The sequence below is a fragment of the Callorhinus ursinus genome, unplaced genomic scaffold (genome assembly GCF_003265705.2).
Source record: "Callorhinus ursinus isolate GAN/ISIS: 27379988/994484 unplaced genomic scaffold, GSC_fseal_2.0 scaffold112, whole genome shotgun sequence".
Taxonomy (NCBI): Eukaryota; Metazoa; Chordata; class Mammalia; order Carnivora; family Otariidae; genus Callorhinus; species Callorhinus ursinus.
In genome coordinates this window covers 52880-67726 of record NW_027397174.1, presented here as the reverse complement: position 1 = coordinate 67726, position 14847 = coordinate 52880, and the positions used below count along the sequence as shown (strand labels likewise).

Genomic DNA, 14847 nt, shown 5'->3' with positions numbered 1-14847 from the left:
AATGATACCTCATTTGGATTTGCATTTCCCTGATGACTAATGATGTCGAGCATCTTTTCATGAGTTTGTTGGCCATTTGTAGATCCTCTGTGATATACAAAGCAATCTGAAACGTCTATTCAAGTTCTTTGCCCATTTTTTAGTTGGGTTTTTGCTGTGTTGTTGTCAAGTTGTAGGAGTTCCATATATATATTCTGGATATTAATCCTTTATGATTTGCAAATATTTTCTCTCATTCTGTGGGTTCTCTTTTCGTTCTCTTGATAGTGTCCTTAGATGCACAAAAGTTTTAAAATTGGATGACATCTAATTTATCTTTCATTTGTTGCTTGTGCCTTATTGTCATGTCTAAGGAACTGTTGTTTAATCCAAGGTCAAAAAGGGGCGCCTGGGTGGCTCAGATGGTTGAGTGTCTGCCTTCGGCTCGGGTCGTGATCCCAGGGTCCTGGGATCGAGCCCCACATTGGGCTCCTGGCTCAGCGAGGGGCCTGCTTCTCCCTCTGCCTCTCTCCCTGCTCATGCTTTCTCTCTGTATCTCTGTGTCTCAAATGAATAAATAAAATCTTTAAAAAAAATAATCCAAGGTCAGAAAGATTTACCCCTATGCTTTGTTCTAAGAGTTTTATGGTTTTCACTCTTAAATTAAGGTCTCTGGGGGCACCTGGGTGGCTCAGTCAGTTAAGCGTCTGCCTTCAGCTCAGGTCATGATCCCAGGGTCCTGGGATCGGACCCCACATCAGGTTCCCTGCTCAGCGAGGGGCCTGCTTCTCCCTCTCCCTCTGCCTGCAGCTCCCCCTGCCTGTGCTCTCTGTCAAATAAATAGAATCTTTTGAAAAACTTTAGGTCTCTGGTCCATTTGGGGTCCTTTTTGCATATGATGTGAGGTTGTGGTTCATCTGCATTCTTTTGCCTGTGGCTGCTATGCCTTTTGTTGAAGAAGCTACTCTTTCCCCATTGAATGGTCTTGGCCCCCTCATCAAAAATCAATTGACAATAGATATATGGGCTTATTTCTGGACTCTTTCAATTCTGTTCTGTTCATCTATATGTCTGTCTTTATGCTGATATCACACTGTCTTGATCACTGTAGTTCTGTAGTAAGTTTTTTTTTTTAATTTTATTTATTTATTTGACAGAGAGAGACACGATGTGAGAGAGGGAACCCAAGCAGGGGGAGTGGGAGAGAGAGAAGCAGGCTTCCCGCGGAACAGGGAACCCGATGCGGGGCCCGATCCCAGGACCCTGGGATCATGAGCTGGGCCGAAGGCAGACACTTAACCACTGAGCCACCCAGGCGCCCCCTGTAGTAAGTTTTGAAACTGGAAACTATTAATCCTCCGAATTTGTTCTTTTCCTAGAGTGTTTCGACTCTTCAGTGTCCCTTACACTCCCATAGGAATTTTAGGATAAGCTCGTCAGTTTCTGCAAAAAAAAAAAAAAAAAGTCCACTGGGAGTTCAATAGGGATGAAATTGAATCTGCAGATCAATTTGGGGAGTGTTGCCATCTTCATAAGTTTAAGTGTTTCCATCCATGAACATGGGATGTTGATTAATTTTAGATGTTTATTGATTTCAACTTGGCTAGGCTGTAGTCCCCAGTTATTTAATCAAACACTCATCTAGGTGTTGTTGTGAAGCTATTTTGTATATGCGGTCAACATCTACAATTGACTGACCTTAAGTAAAGAATGCCCTCCATAGTTTGTGTGGGTCTCGTTCACTAATTGAAGGCCTTAAAAGCAAAAATTAAGGTTTCCTGAAGAAGTAGAAATTCTTTTTTTTTAAGTTTTTAAAAATTATTTTATTTTTATGATGCCTGGTTGTAAGAGTAACCACCCCCAACTGTAGCATTCTAAACTGTAACAATGTGTGCAAAGTAGATGAGGAAAATCACACATAATTCCAACTCCCTCCCTTCACCAGGAAACCACGATGCGTGTATCTTTCTTGTCTGCTTGCTTTTTAAACAAAAATGCGGTTGTTCTCTATGCTGCCCTCTGAAGCAGTTTTATAAATTTCCTGTGGACCGACATTTCCAATGGGAATGGCTGCTCAGCCAGCCCCGCACGGCCGCGTCAGAGCCCGCGCAAGGCTCCTTCCAGCTCCGCTGAGCCTGCTGCCTGTCCAGGCGGCTGTAAGAGAAGGGGCCGGGGCTTATAAACCACAGAAATGTATTGCTCACGGCTGTGGAGGCTGGTCAAGGTCAAGGTGTCAGCTTGCGTGGGTGAAGGCCTCTTCCGGGTCGCGCGGGCTTCCCGCTGTGTCCCCGCGGGGGCTCTGTGGGGTCTCTTCTCTAAGGGCGCAGATCCCATTCATGAGTCTGCACCTCGTGACCTAGGCACCTCCCAGAGGTGGCACCTCCCAACACCATCACGCTGGACGTCAGGGGGCGGGACACAAACACTGAGACCAGGGCGCTGGTATCCGTCTTTGCTGCTATGGGAACTTCTCCTTTTAGTTGAAGTATCGTTGATGCGCAGAGTTCTGGTGGTTTCAGGTGTAGGTGCTGCGCGCACCGCAGTGTAACTGTCGCCCGCGATGTCACCGCGCGACACCATGACGGCAACACTGACTGGGGTGGGACAGCCCCCTTCGCCCTGGGTTGGGTGGGCTGGCAGGAATTTGAGAGAGCCCCTCGGCCCAGAGATTTATGTTGACCTGCAGGTCACAGAACGGGGAAATTTGTGTCTGACAGTCAAGCCCTTCACTCAGTGCCTGGGTAGAGAAGTAGAAATTCTGCCTCAAGATTGTAACATAGAAATCCTGCCTGAGGGGTGCCTGAGTGGCTCAGATGGTTGGGCGTCTGCCTTCGGCTCAGGTCATGATCCCGGGGTCCTGGGATCGACCCCACATCGGGCTCCTGGCTCAGCGGGGAGTCTGCTTCTCCCTCTCCCTCTGCCTCTCTCCCTGCTCATGCTCTCTCTCTCTCTCTCTGTGTGTGTCTCAAATGAATAAATAAAAATCTTAAAAAAAAAAAAAAGAAAAAAATCCTGCCTGAGACTCCAGCCTGCTTGCCTGCCCTGCAAATTTTGGACTTGCCAAATTGCCAGCCCCCACAATTGCATGAGCTAATTCTTCAAAATAGATCCTCTGTGTGTGTGTCCTGCTATGTTTCTCTGAAGAACCCTGACTAAACAGATGTTTTTCTGTTTATTTAGGTCTTCTTTAATTTCTTTCAATCATATTTTGTAGTTTTCAGTGTACAAGCCTTGTACTTCTTTTGTTAAATTTATTCCTAAGTGTTTTATTCTTCCTGATGCTATTCATAAATGGAATTAATTATTTTCTTAATTTCAGTTTGTATTGCTTATTGCTAGGATATAGAAATACACTTGATTTTTGTCATGATCTTTTGTCCTGCAACTTTGCTGAACTCGTTTGTTACCTCTAATAGATTTTTCGGGGATTTCCTGGGATTTTGCAGATAGGAGATTATGTCATCTGAAAATATAGTTTTACTTCTTCCTTTCCAATCTGGATACCTTTTGTTTTCTTTTGTTGCCTAACTGTCATGGCTAGACCCTTCAGTCAAATGTTGGCTGGGAGTGGTGTCTTTCCTTTTAATTTTATAATTTGGAAGTATTTCAGACTTACAGAAAAGTTGTAAGAACAGTTTGGAGAGCTGTCATCTGCCCTTGACCCAGATTTGCCCAGAGTTCATATTTTGCCCCATTTGCTTTTCTCGCTCATCCGCTCCTGCCCTCCCCCACCTCTCTCCCAGATGTGCATATATATATATATAGTATATGCAACATTCTTTTACATAAAAATAATATGTTTCTGAAATGTATCAAAGTAAGTTGCATACAGCTTGCCCCTTTACCCCTAGATATTTCACTCTGTATTTTATCGCAGTAAAATTACAATGTAATTCCTGCACCATGTTACACTGAGGCGGTAACATCAATGGTTTTTCTGATCCAGGACCTAGGCTAGGTTCCCACATTGCATTTAGTTCTCACTTCCCTTTTTTTTTTTTTTAATATTTTATTTGACAGAGAGAGACACAGTGAGAGAGGGAACACAAGCAGGGGGAGTGGGAGAGGGAGAAGCGGGCCTCCCGTGGAGCAGGGAGCCCGATGTGGGGCTTGATCCCAGGACCCTGGGATCATGACCTGAGCCGAAGGCAGACGCTTAACGACTGAGCCACCCAGGCGCCCCAAAACCCAGTGTTGTTTTAAGCCGCTGAGTTCTCATTGATGTTACAAGGCAGCAGAAACGTAATACAGACGCCCCAACTACTGAGTCTGCCAATCTGTGAGCATGAAATGTCTTTCCATCTACATAGATCTTTAAGTGTTTGAATTCCATTTATGTGAAATTTCCAGAAGAGGCAACACCACATAAACAGAGTAGATGAGTGGTTGTCAGGAGCTGGGGGTGAGGGGAGACTGTTGAATGGACACAGGGTCTCCCTTTGAGGTGATGGGAAGGTTCTGGGGCCAGATGTGGGTGACAGTTGCACAACACTGTGAACATAGTAAATGCCACTTTGAAATGTACGTTTTTAAATGGTTAGTGGTTATTTTTGTTATGTGAATTTTTCCTCAGTTGAAAAAATTTTTTAAAAATTAAATAAGGGGCGCCAGGGTGGCTCAGTCGGTTAAGCATCTAACTTTTGATTTTGGCTCTGGTCATGATCTCAGGGTCCTGGGATCAATCCCCGAGTTGGGCTCTGCGCTCAGCAGGGAGTCTGCTTGAGGATTCTCCCTCTCCCTCTCCCCTTCCCCATCTCTTGCATGCTTTCTCTCTGTAGAATATCTTTAAAAATTAAATAAAACCCTATACTGAGAGAACACATGTTCTATCTCAGGTTGCATATGTCCCCTGATGGGGAGTGACGGTACCCTGTGGGCGGGACACGCTCATCTGCTGTGGGGGGGTGGGTGCTGCAAAATGGGACAGGCCCTCTGGAGAGGAATTTGCCAATGTCTGGAAAATTAATCATGCTGCTTTAAAAGAAAAGAATGAGGGCGCCTGGGTGGCTCAGTTGGTTAAGTGACTGCCTTCGGCTCAGGTCATGATCCTGGAGTCCCGGGGTCGAGTCCCACATCGGGCTCCCTGCTCGGCAGGGAGTCTGCTTCTCCCTCTGACCCTCTTCCCTCTCGTGCTCTCTATCTCTCATTCTCTCTCGCTCAAATAAATAAATGAAATATTTAAAAAAATAAAGAAAGAAAAGAAAAGAATGAGGAGGCTCTGCATGCACAGATATGGAGAGACGCGTAGGATACTCAGATGTGTTGGCAAGTGACCAAAGCAAGCGCTTCTCTGCTGGGGGCATTGTGGGAACTGGGCAGGGAGGGCTGGGCAGGAGGCAGGGCATCTCCATGGCCACCCTTCTTCTTTTTTTTTTTTTAAGATTTTATTTATTTGTCAGAGAGAGAGAGAAAGCACAAGCAGGGGGAGCGGCAGGCAGAGGGAGAAGCAGGCTTCCTGCTGAGCAAGGAGCCCGATGCGGGGCTCGATCCCAGGGCCCTGGGATCATGACTTGAGCCGAAGGCAGTCGCCCAACCGACTGAGCCCCCCGGGCGCCCCTCCATGTCCAGCCTTCTTTGCTGATGTGTGAACCAGGTGAAAACCGAGCCTCTGCAGAACTTCAGGGTAAACAAGAAAAGATCAGCATCCACCCGTCTGGCTCATATCCTGGGCTCTACCTCTCTGATCTGTCCTCCCTCCGCCTCCTTCCCCTCCCACCTTCTGTCCATTCCAGCCCTGTTCACCTCCAACCTGCCTGCCAGGATCTTCATACTCCCTGTCCCCTCCACCTGGAACACTCCATTCTCCATTTGGGAACGGCTGACTTCTTGTCACCCTTGTCAGCGACCACGTCACGACCCAGAAAGGCGTCTTTATCTTGCTTGTTCATTTTTTTGTTTCCGTTTGTGGTTTATATCCACCCCCACGTACACTCGCCCCGCTCCACCCCCACCACAGAGCGGGAATGAGGCCTGGGCAAGCAAGGGAGGGCCGGCCTTTCTCTCTCGATCGTGTCTTCAGGACCTAGCCCAACCCTGGCACACGCTGGTCGCTGGAAATACCGGTGGCCGTTCACTGAGCTTGACGATTTCATGTCGTTCCCGAGTCTAACAGCTTCCCGACTTCTGTCTGCAGCCCACCCTCTCCAAGCTCCACATTCATGTGGGTCCGAGGTCCCAAGAGGGCTCCCGGAGGTAGACAGCCCCCTCCTCACGGGATCTCTGGCCTGTGCCAGCCAAGAGTGAGGCCAGATGCCCGGCGCCAGCAGCCAGGAAGAACACCTGCTGCCCCTACTTAGGCTGAGGGGCTCCTCTCTCGGACCCCACCCCCACCATGGCTATGTCCCTTCACTGGCTATAAGGAAGTGGGTCTCCTTCCCTTACAGTGCCCCCTGCCCCCTGGATCCTGACCCCCAAAGACTCCCTCCCTGCCCCCCCCCACAACCTCCCATAGATTTAATGGTGCTTCCAAACCGGGTCCTTCCCTGCCAGGACCCAAGATTGGGCCTTAAGGCGCCTGCTTTCCAGAAACTATGGGGCCCAAAGGCAGTTCCCTTAGAAACCGTTTCAGTTGGGTAAGCTGCGAGGGGCTCCCTTTCCTCGAGAAGCCTACTCTTCCGGTGGCTTTTCAAAGAGGGCAGGATGGGTTGGTGCAGAAGGCCAGATGATCCCCTCTCCAGGGTTCCCAGTGCCAAACAAAAGGCCCCAGTGAGGTCCCCAGACTTGTCCCCCCACATCCAGGACCTAGGGTGAGGCTGGGCCACCCACTCCCTGCTGTGCCCCCAAGGTGCTCTAGCTTAGGCTACCTCCCTCCCTCCTCCAAATGGCCCCAGATGGCTCTGCCCCAGACACCGGGCCGGGAAGGCCAAGTGAGAGCTCCTAGCTGCCAGCCAGCATCCCCCATGCTGCATCGGAATGGGACACTGCCTGCCGGGAGACGAGGGCACAGGAGCTTCTGCACCCAGCGGAGTCCCCCACTGTCAGATCTGTGTATTTGCCAAAGAGGTGGGACCAGATGCAGAGCTGGGATGCACTCTGCCAGCCAGGGGTTGCCCTTGTTCCCTCTGCTCTGCCTCAGGCCAGGCGAAGAATGGAAGCAGGGAGGGGTCAGGTTGTCTTCCTCAGCATTCTAGAACAGGACCTGCCTGCCTCAGCTTATCCAAAGGGAACTGGGGGATGGGATGTGGCTGCTGATGGAAGAGGGCAAGGAGCAGAAGCACCCACCCCAAGCCAGATGTCCCCCCTTGGGGCTGGGAAGAGATGCCGGGAAGGGTGCAGCACCAGGAGGGCAAAAGTGGGTTTCCATAGCTGCTGTAGGGACGTAGGGTGTCTGGGAGCCATAGGACAGCCATGTCCCCTACGGACTGGGCAGCTAGGAGACAGAGGAGGAGCCCAAAGGCCTGGGGGGCGGGGGAGCACCCCTCCCACTCACCATAAATAACCACAATGCCACGTAGGTGCCCTAGGGAGTGCAGGCTGGCTGCACAGACTCACGTTACTCTTCCACCCTCCCACCCCCACCGAACACACATTTTTTCACCAGATACAAAGACGAGAAATACTGTATGATTTCATTTATGTGAAACACCCAGAACAGGCAAATCCATACAGACAGAAAGTAGGGGGGGTACCAGGGGCTGGAGGAGACACTGCTAATGGGCACGGGGTCTCCTTGTGGGGCAACAGAAATGTTCTGGAAGTAGATAGAGATGATGGTTGTACAACACTGTAATGTACTAAACACCCCTGAACTGTACACTTTCAAATGATCAAAATGGTGAATTTTATCTCAATTAAAAAAATGTTTAAAACAAAGCACAATGGGGCACCTGGGTGGCTCAGTCGGTTGGGCGACTGCCTTCGGCTCGGGTCATGATCCTGGAGTCCCGGGATCAAGTCCCACATCGGGCTCCCTGCTCGGCGGGGAGCCTGCTTCTCCCTCTGACCCTCTGCCCTCTCGTGCTCTCGCTATCTCATTCTCTCTCTCAAATAAATAAATAAAATCTTTAAAAATAAATAAATAAATAAACAAACACATAAATCAAAGCACAATGCACGTGCCCCCACTCTGATGTTGTGCATTTATTTATCATAAAAGAGAAAAGTAGTAAGTAACACCACCAGGGGTAGGGGTTGGCCAGGCCCCTCCTCCCTCACCCCTGTCAAGTCGGAGCTGAGGGAAGTGGGGACAGGGCGGGGGGGCGGTTGCGGCGCCTGTAGTCCTGGAGACCCCGGGAGGGGGCAGAGGACAGAGGGAGCTGGAGGAGCCTCCACATTCACCGGATCTGGTGTCAGAACAAGAGGACAGAGAAGGCAAGTGGAGCCGAGTGGGAGGGCAGGCTGGCTCCCTTCCCCCTGGCTCAAGCTACCCAGTGCAGTGCCAGGGTCCCCTGGGGGGGGGGGAGGCTGCTCACCGTGTACTTGTCCCACTTCTTCTCAGGGTCATAGGGCTCCCAGCGACTGGCGGGAAAGATGTGCTTGTTCTTCTCGTACCAGCTCCGCAGCACCACCTTGCCTGCGTGGGACTGAGGGAGGGACACGGGCCAAGCCCTGCAGCTCACGGCCACGGGCCACGGCGGGGCGGGGGGAGGCGCGGGCTCTCTGAGTTCTCCTTCCCTCCGCATTTCCTCCCCCTGCACCCCCGCACCTCATCCTTCTCCACAGTGGCATCACTGAGCAGCCGCACATCATCGTGAACGTCAAAATTGAAGAGTGGCCCTGAGCGGAGAAAGCAGCCCTCCGAGAGGGTCACGCCGCCGCCCTGCTGCCCGGGGGTGTCGGGAATAACCCGCCGGGGGGAAGGGAGGGGGCCGGGCCGGTGCACTTACCACTCTTCCCTCGTGCCTTCGTGACAATGAAGTCATAGAAGCTGTGGTGCTAGGCACAGAGGGCAGGAAAGCCATGGCTGAGGGCCCGTCTCGGCTTCTCCCGACCGCCAGGCCCCCCCCCCCCCCCCAATCCCGACGCAGGCACAGAGACCCACAGGGACCCCACCGGCCCAAGCCAGAGACCCAGGCGGGGACAAGGGCGCTCTCTCAAGAAGCCCCCAGGCACCCCAAAGCCCACCGCCCCTCGCGCTGCCACCCTGCCCAGGGCTGCAAGGACAAGAAGGGGCTCACATGGGGAATGATTAAGTCCTCCTTGATGTACATGAGCTGCTCCACCCCTGCTGACCTGAGGGAGAAAGGCAGGAAGGCGTGGATGAGCGGAAGCCAGCCCTGGAGCCGAGAGGCAGTGGTTCGGGCCGCAGCCCAGAACGCCCAGAACGCTCGGGAGCAGGCGGCAAGGCTGGGCGAGCCCGGGACGGCACCCGACCATCCTCTGACTCCGGGCTAAAGAACAAAAGCAGGCGCACCCACCTAAGGAGCGCAGTGCCCGGCATGCCGCCCTGCCACCGGGGGACCCGTCACCCTGGGGTGGGGGGGTGGGGCGCCACGGGCACCCCTCCCCCCGGCTTAGGGTCTCAGGTACCAGAGCCGGGGCAGCACGCTGCACACGCATGCGTGCGCCCTGACCTGAGCTCGCTGAAGTCTTTGCGCAGGATCTCCAGCGCCTTCTGCAGGAACTGCTGCATCGTGTTGCCCTTTTTCATCTGGGGGAGCAGCCCAAGCGCCGGGAAAGCGAGCAGTGGGAAACAGAACATGGCAGCGTGGAGGCCCCGGGCAGGGACCCTGCAGCCCCTGGCTCCCCCCCCAACCCCCAAGGGGCCAGGCCCTCTTGCCTGCTCCCTCCAGGACCCCCGGGGGGAGTGCTCACAGGAAAGGACCTGTGAAGTTCTGAGGTCAGGACGGAAAGCGCCTTCCCAAGGAGCTCCAAGGGGGGCCGGGCCACAGTGGCCCGGCGAGCGGGGCGCGCACTGCACGTCGCCTACCTTGACTGTCCGCCGGTGCCCAGAGCCATCCCAGTAACTGAAGGTGATTTCGATCTCCTCACCTACGAAGCACAATTGCCCCTTGGCCTCTGCAACTGCCCTGAAAACCGTGGGCAGCAGAGCCGGCTCCCACTCAGCAGGCACTCACTCTTGATCTTCTCCTGCTTGGCTTCCCACTCCTGCCGCAGCTCTTCCCGGAGCCGGTTCTCCTCTTCCTGGGAGAGGAAACGGGTCAAGGACGGAGGCCCAGGGCTGCTGGGGGCGCGGCACTGCTCGCCTTGAGCCCAGGCCTCTACCAGCCCGCGGACGGGCAGCTTTTACCTCACGGTCCCGGTCAGGCAGGAAGCTGGTGTCCACATCGGGGTTCTTCCCCAATTTCCTCTTCTTTGTGGTGACCTCTGGAGCAAAAGACAACACAGGAGTCAGCTGCATCACGGGTCCCACTTCCAGGGCACCCTGAACCTTTGTTTCTCAAGCCTGAGCTCCGACGCCACCTCCTTGGAGGCTTCCTGAAGCATCCCGGTACCACCATCTGCTCCCAGCCACAGCAGCCTGAAGTGTGCTCTTCACGGCACTCTGGAGACCTAGCCTTTGCCAAGGGGCCTTGACCTCGGTCTCCACCGCCAGCAGCTGGACACGAGATCGGGGACTGTTCTTACCCCATCAGCTGTGACCTGAAGTGCCTCGGGGGACTTAAGGCATCCATGCCAGCCTCTGAGGGCGCCAAGGCTCCTCTGCACGGGAGGAACAGGGCATCCCCAGAAGGCTGGACACTCGGGCAGGACCCCCTCCATGCCAGGAGCTGGGCTCATCATGCTTGCAAATCTGATGTACCACCTAATCGTCACGACAGCGCCAGAGAAGTACGGCGCTCCTTGCTCCCAGGCAAGCAAACTGAAGCCCAAAGTCCCACAGGTGCCAACACTGGAGCCAGAGGGGAGGAGGGAAGGGAGAAGCCGCACAAGGGCTCAGGCCAGGCTCACCAACATCTTGGACTCTGACTTGGTTTCTGCAATTTGGATGTGAACGAACTAGCATGTTGGGCCTTCAGGACCCGCGGACACTTTTACAAGTTACTGAGGACCCCCGAGAGCCCTGGTCTACGGGGGCGGTGGCTATCGATATTCACCAAATTTGAGATGAAGCCGAAGAAACACCGAAGGCTCAGAAACAACGAAGCCACACACTCTGTCAGCTGTTGGAATGATGACGTCATCACGCTGCAAGCTCAAGAGAGACTTCGAGGCCAAAGGCCCAGAATGTTTTAGCACGATTATGAAAGTGTTTTGGAGCTTGCAGAGCCCCCGAAAGGGTTTTACAGGCTCCTAAGAGCACTTTTTGAAAACTGGGGACCTAGGAGACAAGCCTACACTCCAGTCTGCCGCTCCAGGGCCTGCCTGCACGTTAGAATCACCCAGAGAAAAATCCCACACTAGTGCCCCATCGCAGGGCCCCCAAAACGAAACCACAGCAGGGGGGAGGAAGCACTCACGAAGCCCTGGCGACCCACATGGACGTTAACAGCCGTCCCCCAGGTCCGTGCGGCCCAAAACAGTGGTCCCCGCCACACAGACACATTGCTCATGGGATGCTACCAAATACTACCGAACACTTAATATTGCTAAATAGTACTGAAATTCACTTCACCTGCTTCGCTGCGGCTCTGGGAACACACGAGAACCCCAGGAGGCACAGGCTCTTCCTCCTGACAGCGTCAGCCGCTCCCCTCGAGGCCACCAGACCGGGCCCGTGGCCGCACCATGCACCACCATCCCCCGTCTCAGTTCCCTGGCCACCACGCTTTCTAAAGCAGCCCAGGCCTGCCGTCACACCCCCCGGGGCTTCACATGTGTCCCCTCCTGCCAGCTCGGCTTCTGGGCACACTCACCGCTTGACTCTATACATTTCTCCACCCACCGCCCCCATCCCTCTGGTTGCTCATGAAATTCTCATCCTAAAGGCCCATCTCAACTTGTCCCCACCACAGCATGTTTTCCCTGGCCCCGAGCTGGCCCCGGACCCTTCAGCAGGGCCACCTGCAGATGGTGGTGCTGGGATGCTTCAGGAAGCCTCCATACCGACTGATGGGACTCGAAGGCCCTGTCTCTGTCTGCCTCGCTGCGGGCACACGGGGGCCCCATGCTGGTTTCACCCTTGCTACCCAGCCTTCCCGAATTGTCCCTGTCACCCCTTTGTCCCTTGGCTGAGAACTCTACTGTCCAATTACGTTGCCCCTGAATGTCTGTGGCTGTAGCAATTTACCCTGAAATTAATCAAACAGAATTAACGATTCGGTGTCCCAGCCGCACAAGCGACACGCTCGGTGACCACCCAGCAGCACAGACACACAATGTCATGATCGCCGCCAAGTCCATCCTTCGTGGCGCTTACGAAGCGCAGCAGCCTCCCTCCGGCAGCCTCTTACACTGAAGACCCCAGGCCCCTGCCGAGAGGCCACACGCCGGCCTCTGACTCCCTCGGCCGCCTGCGGGCAAGCCCCACCCCCATGGAGCTCGGCACAGGGTGCAGACTCAGCCCTCTCCGTCCTGCCCGGGGCCACGAACGGGGTGGGCCCTCAAGGCTGGGCGGGGGCTACGCGTCCCCGGGCTACAGCCTGGTCCCTGGAACCGGCCTCTACCTTCCCTCTCCAGCTCCTCCTCATCCACAGCTGCGTCCTCCTCCTCGTCCCCTGCCTCCTCCTCTTCCTCCAGGGTGAAGGACAGGCTGGAGATCTTCCGCTTGGCCTCCTTCTTGCGCTCCTTCTCTCGTAGCTTCTCCAGCTTCCTACCGAGGCACAGGCACCAGCACGCGTCACGTCCCCGCCCCCGAGGCTCCTCCCCTGACCCAGAGCTGCCCGTGTGCTCAGTGCGGGGGGGGGGGGGGGGGGGGGGGAGGCGCGTGGCACAGGCCCGGGGCAGTCCTCCCAGCCTGGGGCACTTCGAGCTCGTGGGCAGGCCCCCTCTCGAGGGGCCAGAACAGCCTGGCCTGCCCCCGAGCGCTAGCTGTATCTCGAGGGGAGGACTGCTGGCTGAAATGACAGGAACCCACAGCTGCAGCTCCTTCGACTGCTCTTTCTTGGCCAACTGCTTCTCCCTCTCCTTCACCAGTGCCTCCTGCTTGGCCTTCATATCGTTCAGGGTCACAAGACCTGTGAGATGAGGAGAGATGGGAGCAGGGGTCGGTCGGTCACCCAGAGTCAGCGAAGCGGCAGGCCTCGGGTCCAGGAGAGGGGGGGGCATGCACGAGCTTCACTCACCGACAGTGCTGGACTTGAGCTCTGCCTCCACGGCGTCATAGTGTGCCGAGAACTTCTTGTCAATGTTAGACTTCATGATGTTCTCCTGTTGGGAAGGGAGAAAAGCAGTGAGGGCCACCCACCACCCCACTGTGGAAGTGGGGACCTGGGTTCTAGTCCCAGGTCTGCCTCTGGACTCACGATGATGTGACCTTGGGAAAGGCGCGTCCTCTTTTCTTTGTCAAGGGAAGGTTCCACAGGGCTATGAGGAGCCCTCCCAGTGCTGAGGATGCCAAATGAGGTGGGGTTTTTTGCGACCTCTCTGCTGTTCTGGCCCCTCCATGTCTCCTGCTGGGGACCAGAGCTCCCTCGGGGGCCTGGCGTCACAGGCTCTGCCTGCCTTTGGTGTTTTTCATACCTAGCCTTTAAGCTGAAGGTGGAGACCCAAGCCAAGGGGTGACAGGAGAGACTGAAGAGTGGTCCAGGGGCCTAGTCCCCCACTGAGCAATGTTGCTCCCTCTTGGCCCTAGATGTTGCCAACAGCTTCCCATGAGACCTCACTCCAGCCCAGCCCCATCCCACTTGGTACCACACAGGTCCCTCTCTGGCTGGTGGCCTCCAAAGGAGGGAGCCGGCAGAGAAATGCAACTGCAGTGGGCCAAACAGTTCACACTTAGACAGCACGGCTGGGGCACCAGCGGGAAGTAAGGTCGAGCCAGGCCTTGGCATGCGGCTGCTTCCTTGGGCCTGGCTTCCACAGTACCTAAGGTAGCCTGCTCTTCGGACAAGTCTCCCCAAAAGGCCCCAGCAGAGGAATCCTTTCTTCCTGACAGCCCACCACCACTGGCCACTGACTAAAGCCCTTAGTGAACCGCTCGCACCCCAGACACTGAACTCTGCCTTTGTCCCGGTGCAAAGGGCTCTGGAATGAGGCTCAGTGGCCAGTGGATTGGCCAGGGCCCGTGGGGCCTGACTTTCCTGGCATCCAGAGGCCTCATTCTCAGGACTGAGGGGCCAGGTACACGAGGGGAGCCCAAATTCCACCAATGGGACCACTGACTATGGCTCCGTCCTGTTGGAGGCTTGTCACAAGCTTAGCTCAGCTCGTCTCAGCCCTCTGGGCACATTTTACAGATGAGCAGACTGTCGCCGGACCGCTTCTGCCCTTTGCTGGAGATGAGCGAGCAAGGGTCCCGCCCCGCCTCGCCACCGGGGCTCTGCGTCCGCCCGCCACCCCACCCCCCCGGGTTTCGCGGGGCCCCAGGGGACCGGGGCGGCGGGCGGCGCGCGTGCTCCGAGCCGCCCCGGCCTGGCCCGCACCTCCGCGATCCGCTGCTTCATCTGCTCCATCTGCTCGCGCTGCTTCTCCCTCTTTTTCATGAGGTGCATGGCGCGGCCCGCTTCGCTCGCGGCGCCCTTGTACTGAGCCATGGCGGCGGCGGCGGCGGCGGCGACCGCGACGGCAGCGGCGACAACGGCCTGGTGGAGTCTTAGCCGGGGCAGACGGCAGCAGCCGTGCAGTCAGCTGACGCCCGCGCGGTGACGTTGAGCACCGGGGTACGCGCGGCCGCCCCGCCCCGCTGGCCGCCCCGCCCTGGCCCCGCCCCGCCGGCCTCCGGAGGCCGGACCTGTCCCTGGCTTCCTTGGTTCTCCATCAATTCCTCGCCATTAACTCCTGGTCCGAGACTGGGTCCCCAGTCCTCCTTCATCCTGCTGATCCCAAGCCTGGGCCCCCAAGACCCTCCACTGCCTTAATGTTGAGCCC

At 55.5% G+C, this 14847-nt stretch overlaps 1 protein-coding gene across 2 annotated transcripts; it reads right to left on the bottom strand.

Moving 5' to 3' along the window:
* Nucleotides 1-8043: 8043 nt before the first annotated feature.
* Nucleotides 8044-14615, bottom strand: FAM50A (family with sequence similarity 50 member A). 2 transcript variants are annotated; one of them, XM_025862846.2, is made up of 13 exons: nucleotides 14403-14612; nucleotides 13104-13188; nucleotides 12896-12995; nucleotides 12486-12631; nucleotides 10169-10245; nucleotides 9996-10062; nucleotides 9848-9909; nucleotides 9492-9568; nucleotides 9096-9150; nucleotides 8805-8853; nucleotides 8624-8694; nucleotides 8391-8501; nucleotides 8044-8261 (listed from the first exon to the last, which is right to left on the bottom strand). In XM_025862846.2, exons 1-13 carry the CDS (start codon nucleotides 14511-14513, stop codon nucleotides 8253-8255), a joined length of 1020 nt encoding a protein of 339 aa, XP_025718631.1. In that variant the 5' UTR covers nucleotides 14514-14612; the 3' UTR covers nucleotides 8044-8252. The 2 variants fall into 2 exon arrangements, with proteins under 2 accessions (XP_025718631.1, XP_073745752.1); XM_073889651.1 differs by lacking the exons at nucleotides 8805-8853; nucleotides 9492-9568 and having other exon boundaries at nucleotides 14403-14615.
* Between the last annotated feature and the right edge of the window lie 232 nt (nucleotides 14616-14847).

Bases quoted from the DNA above. Each gene is read 5' to 3' on its own strand.
- FAM50A (XM_025862846.2), bottom strand. From the start codon at position 14,513: ATGGCTCAGTACAAGGGCGCCGCGAGCGAAGCGGGCCGCGCCATGCAC. The intron at 8,695-8,804 runs GTAAGTGCACCG...TTCTCCGCTCAG, and splicing joins GAAGGCACGAGGGAAGAGTG to GGCCACTCTTCAATTTTGAC. The intron at 8,502-8,623 runs GTGCGGGGGTGC...TCCCTCCCTCAG, and splicing joins CCACTGTGGAGAAGGATGAG to TCCCACGCAGGCAAGGTGGT.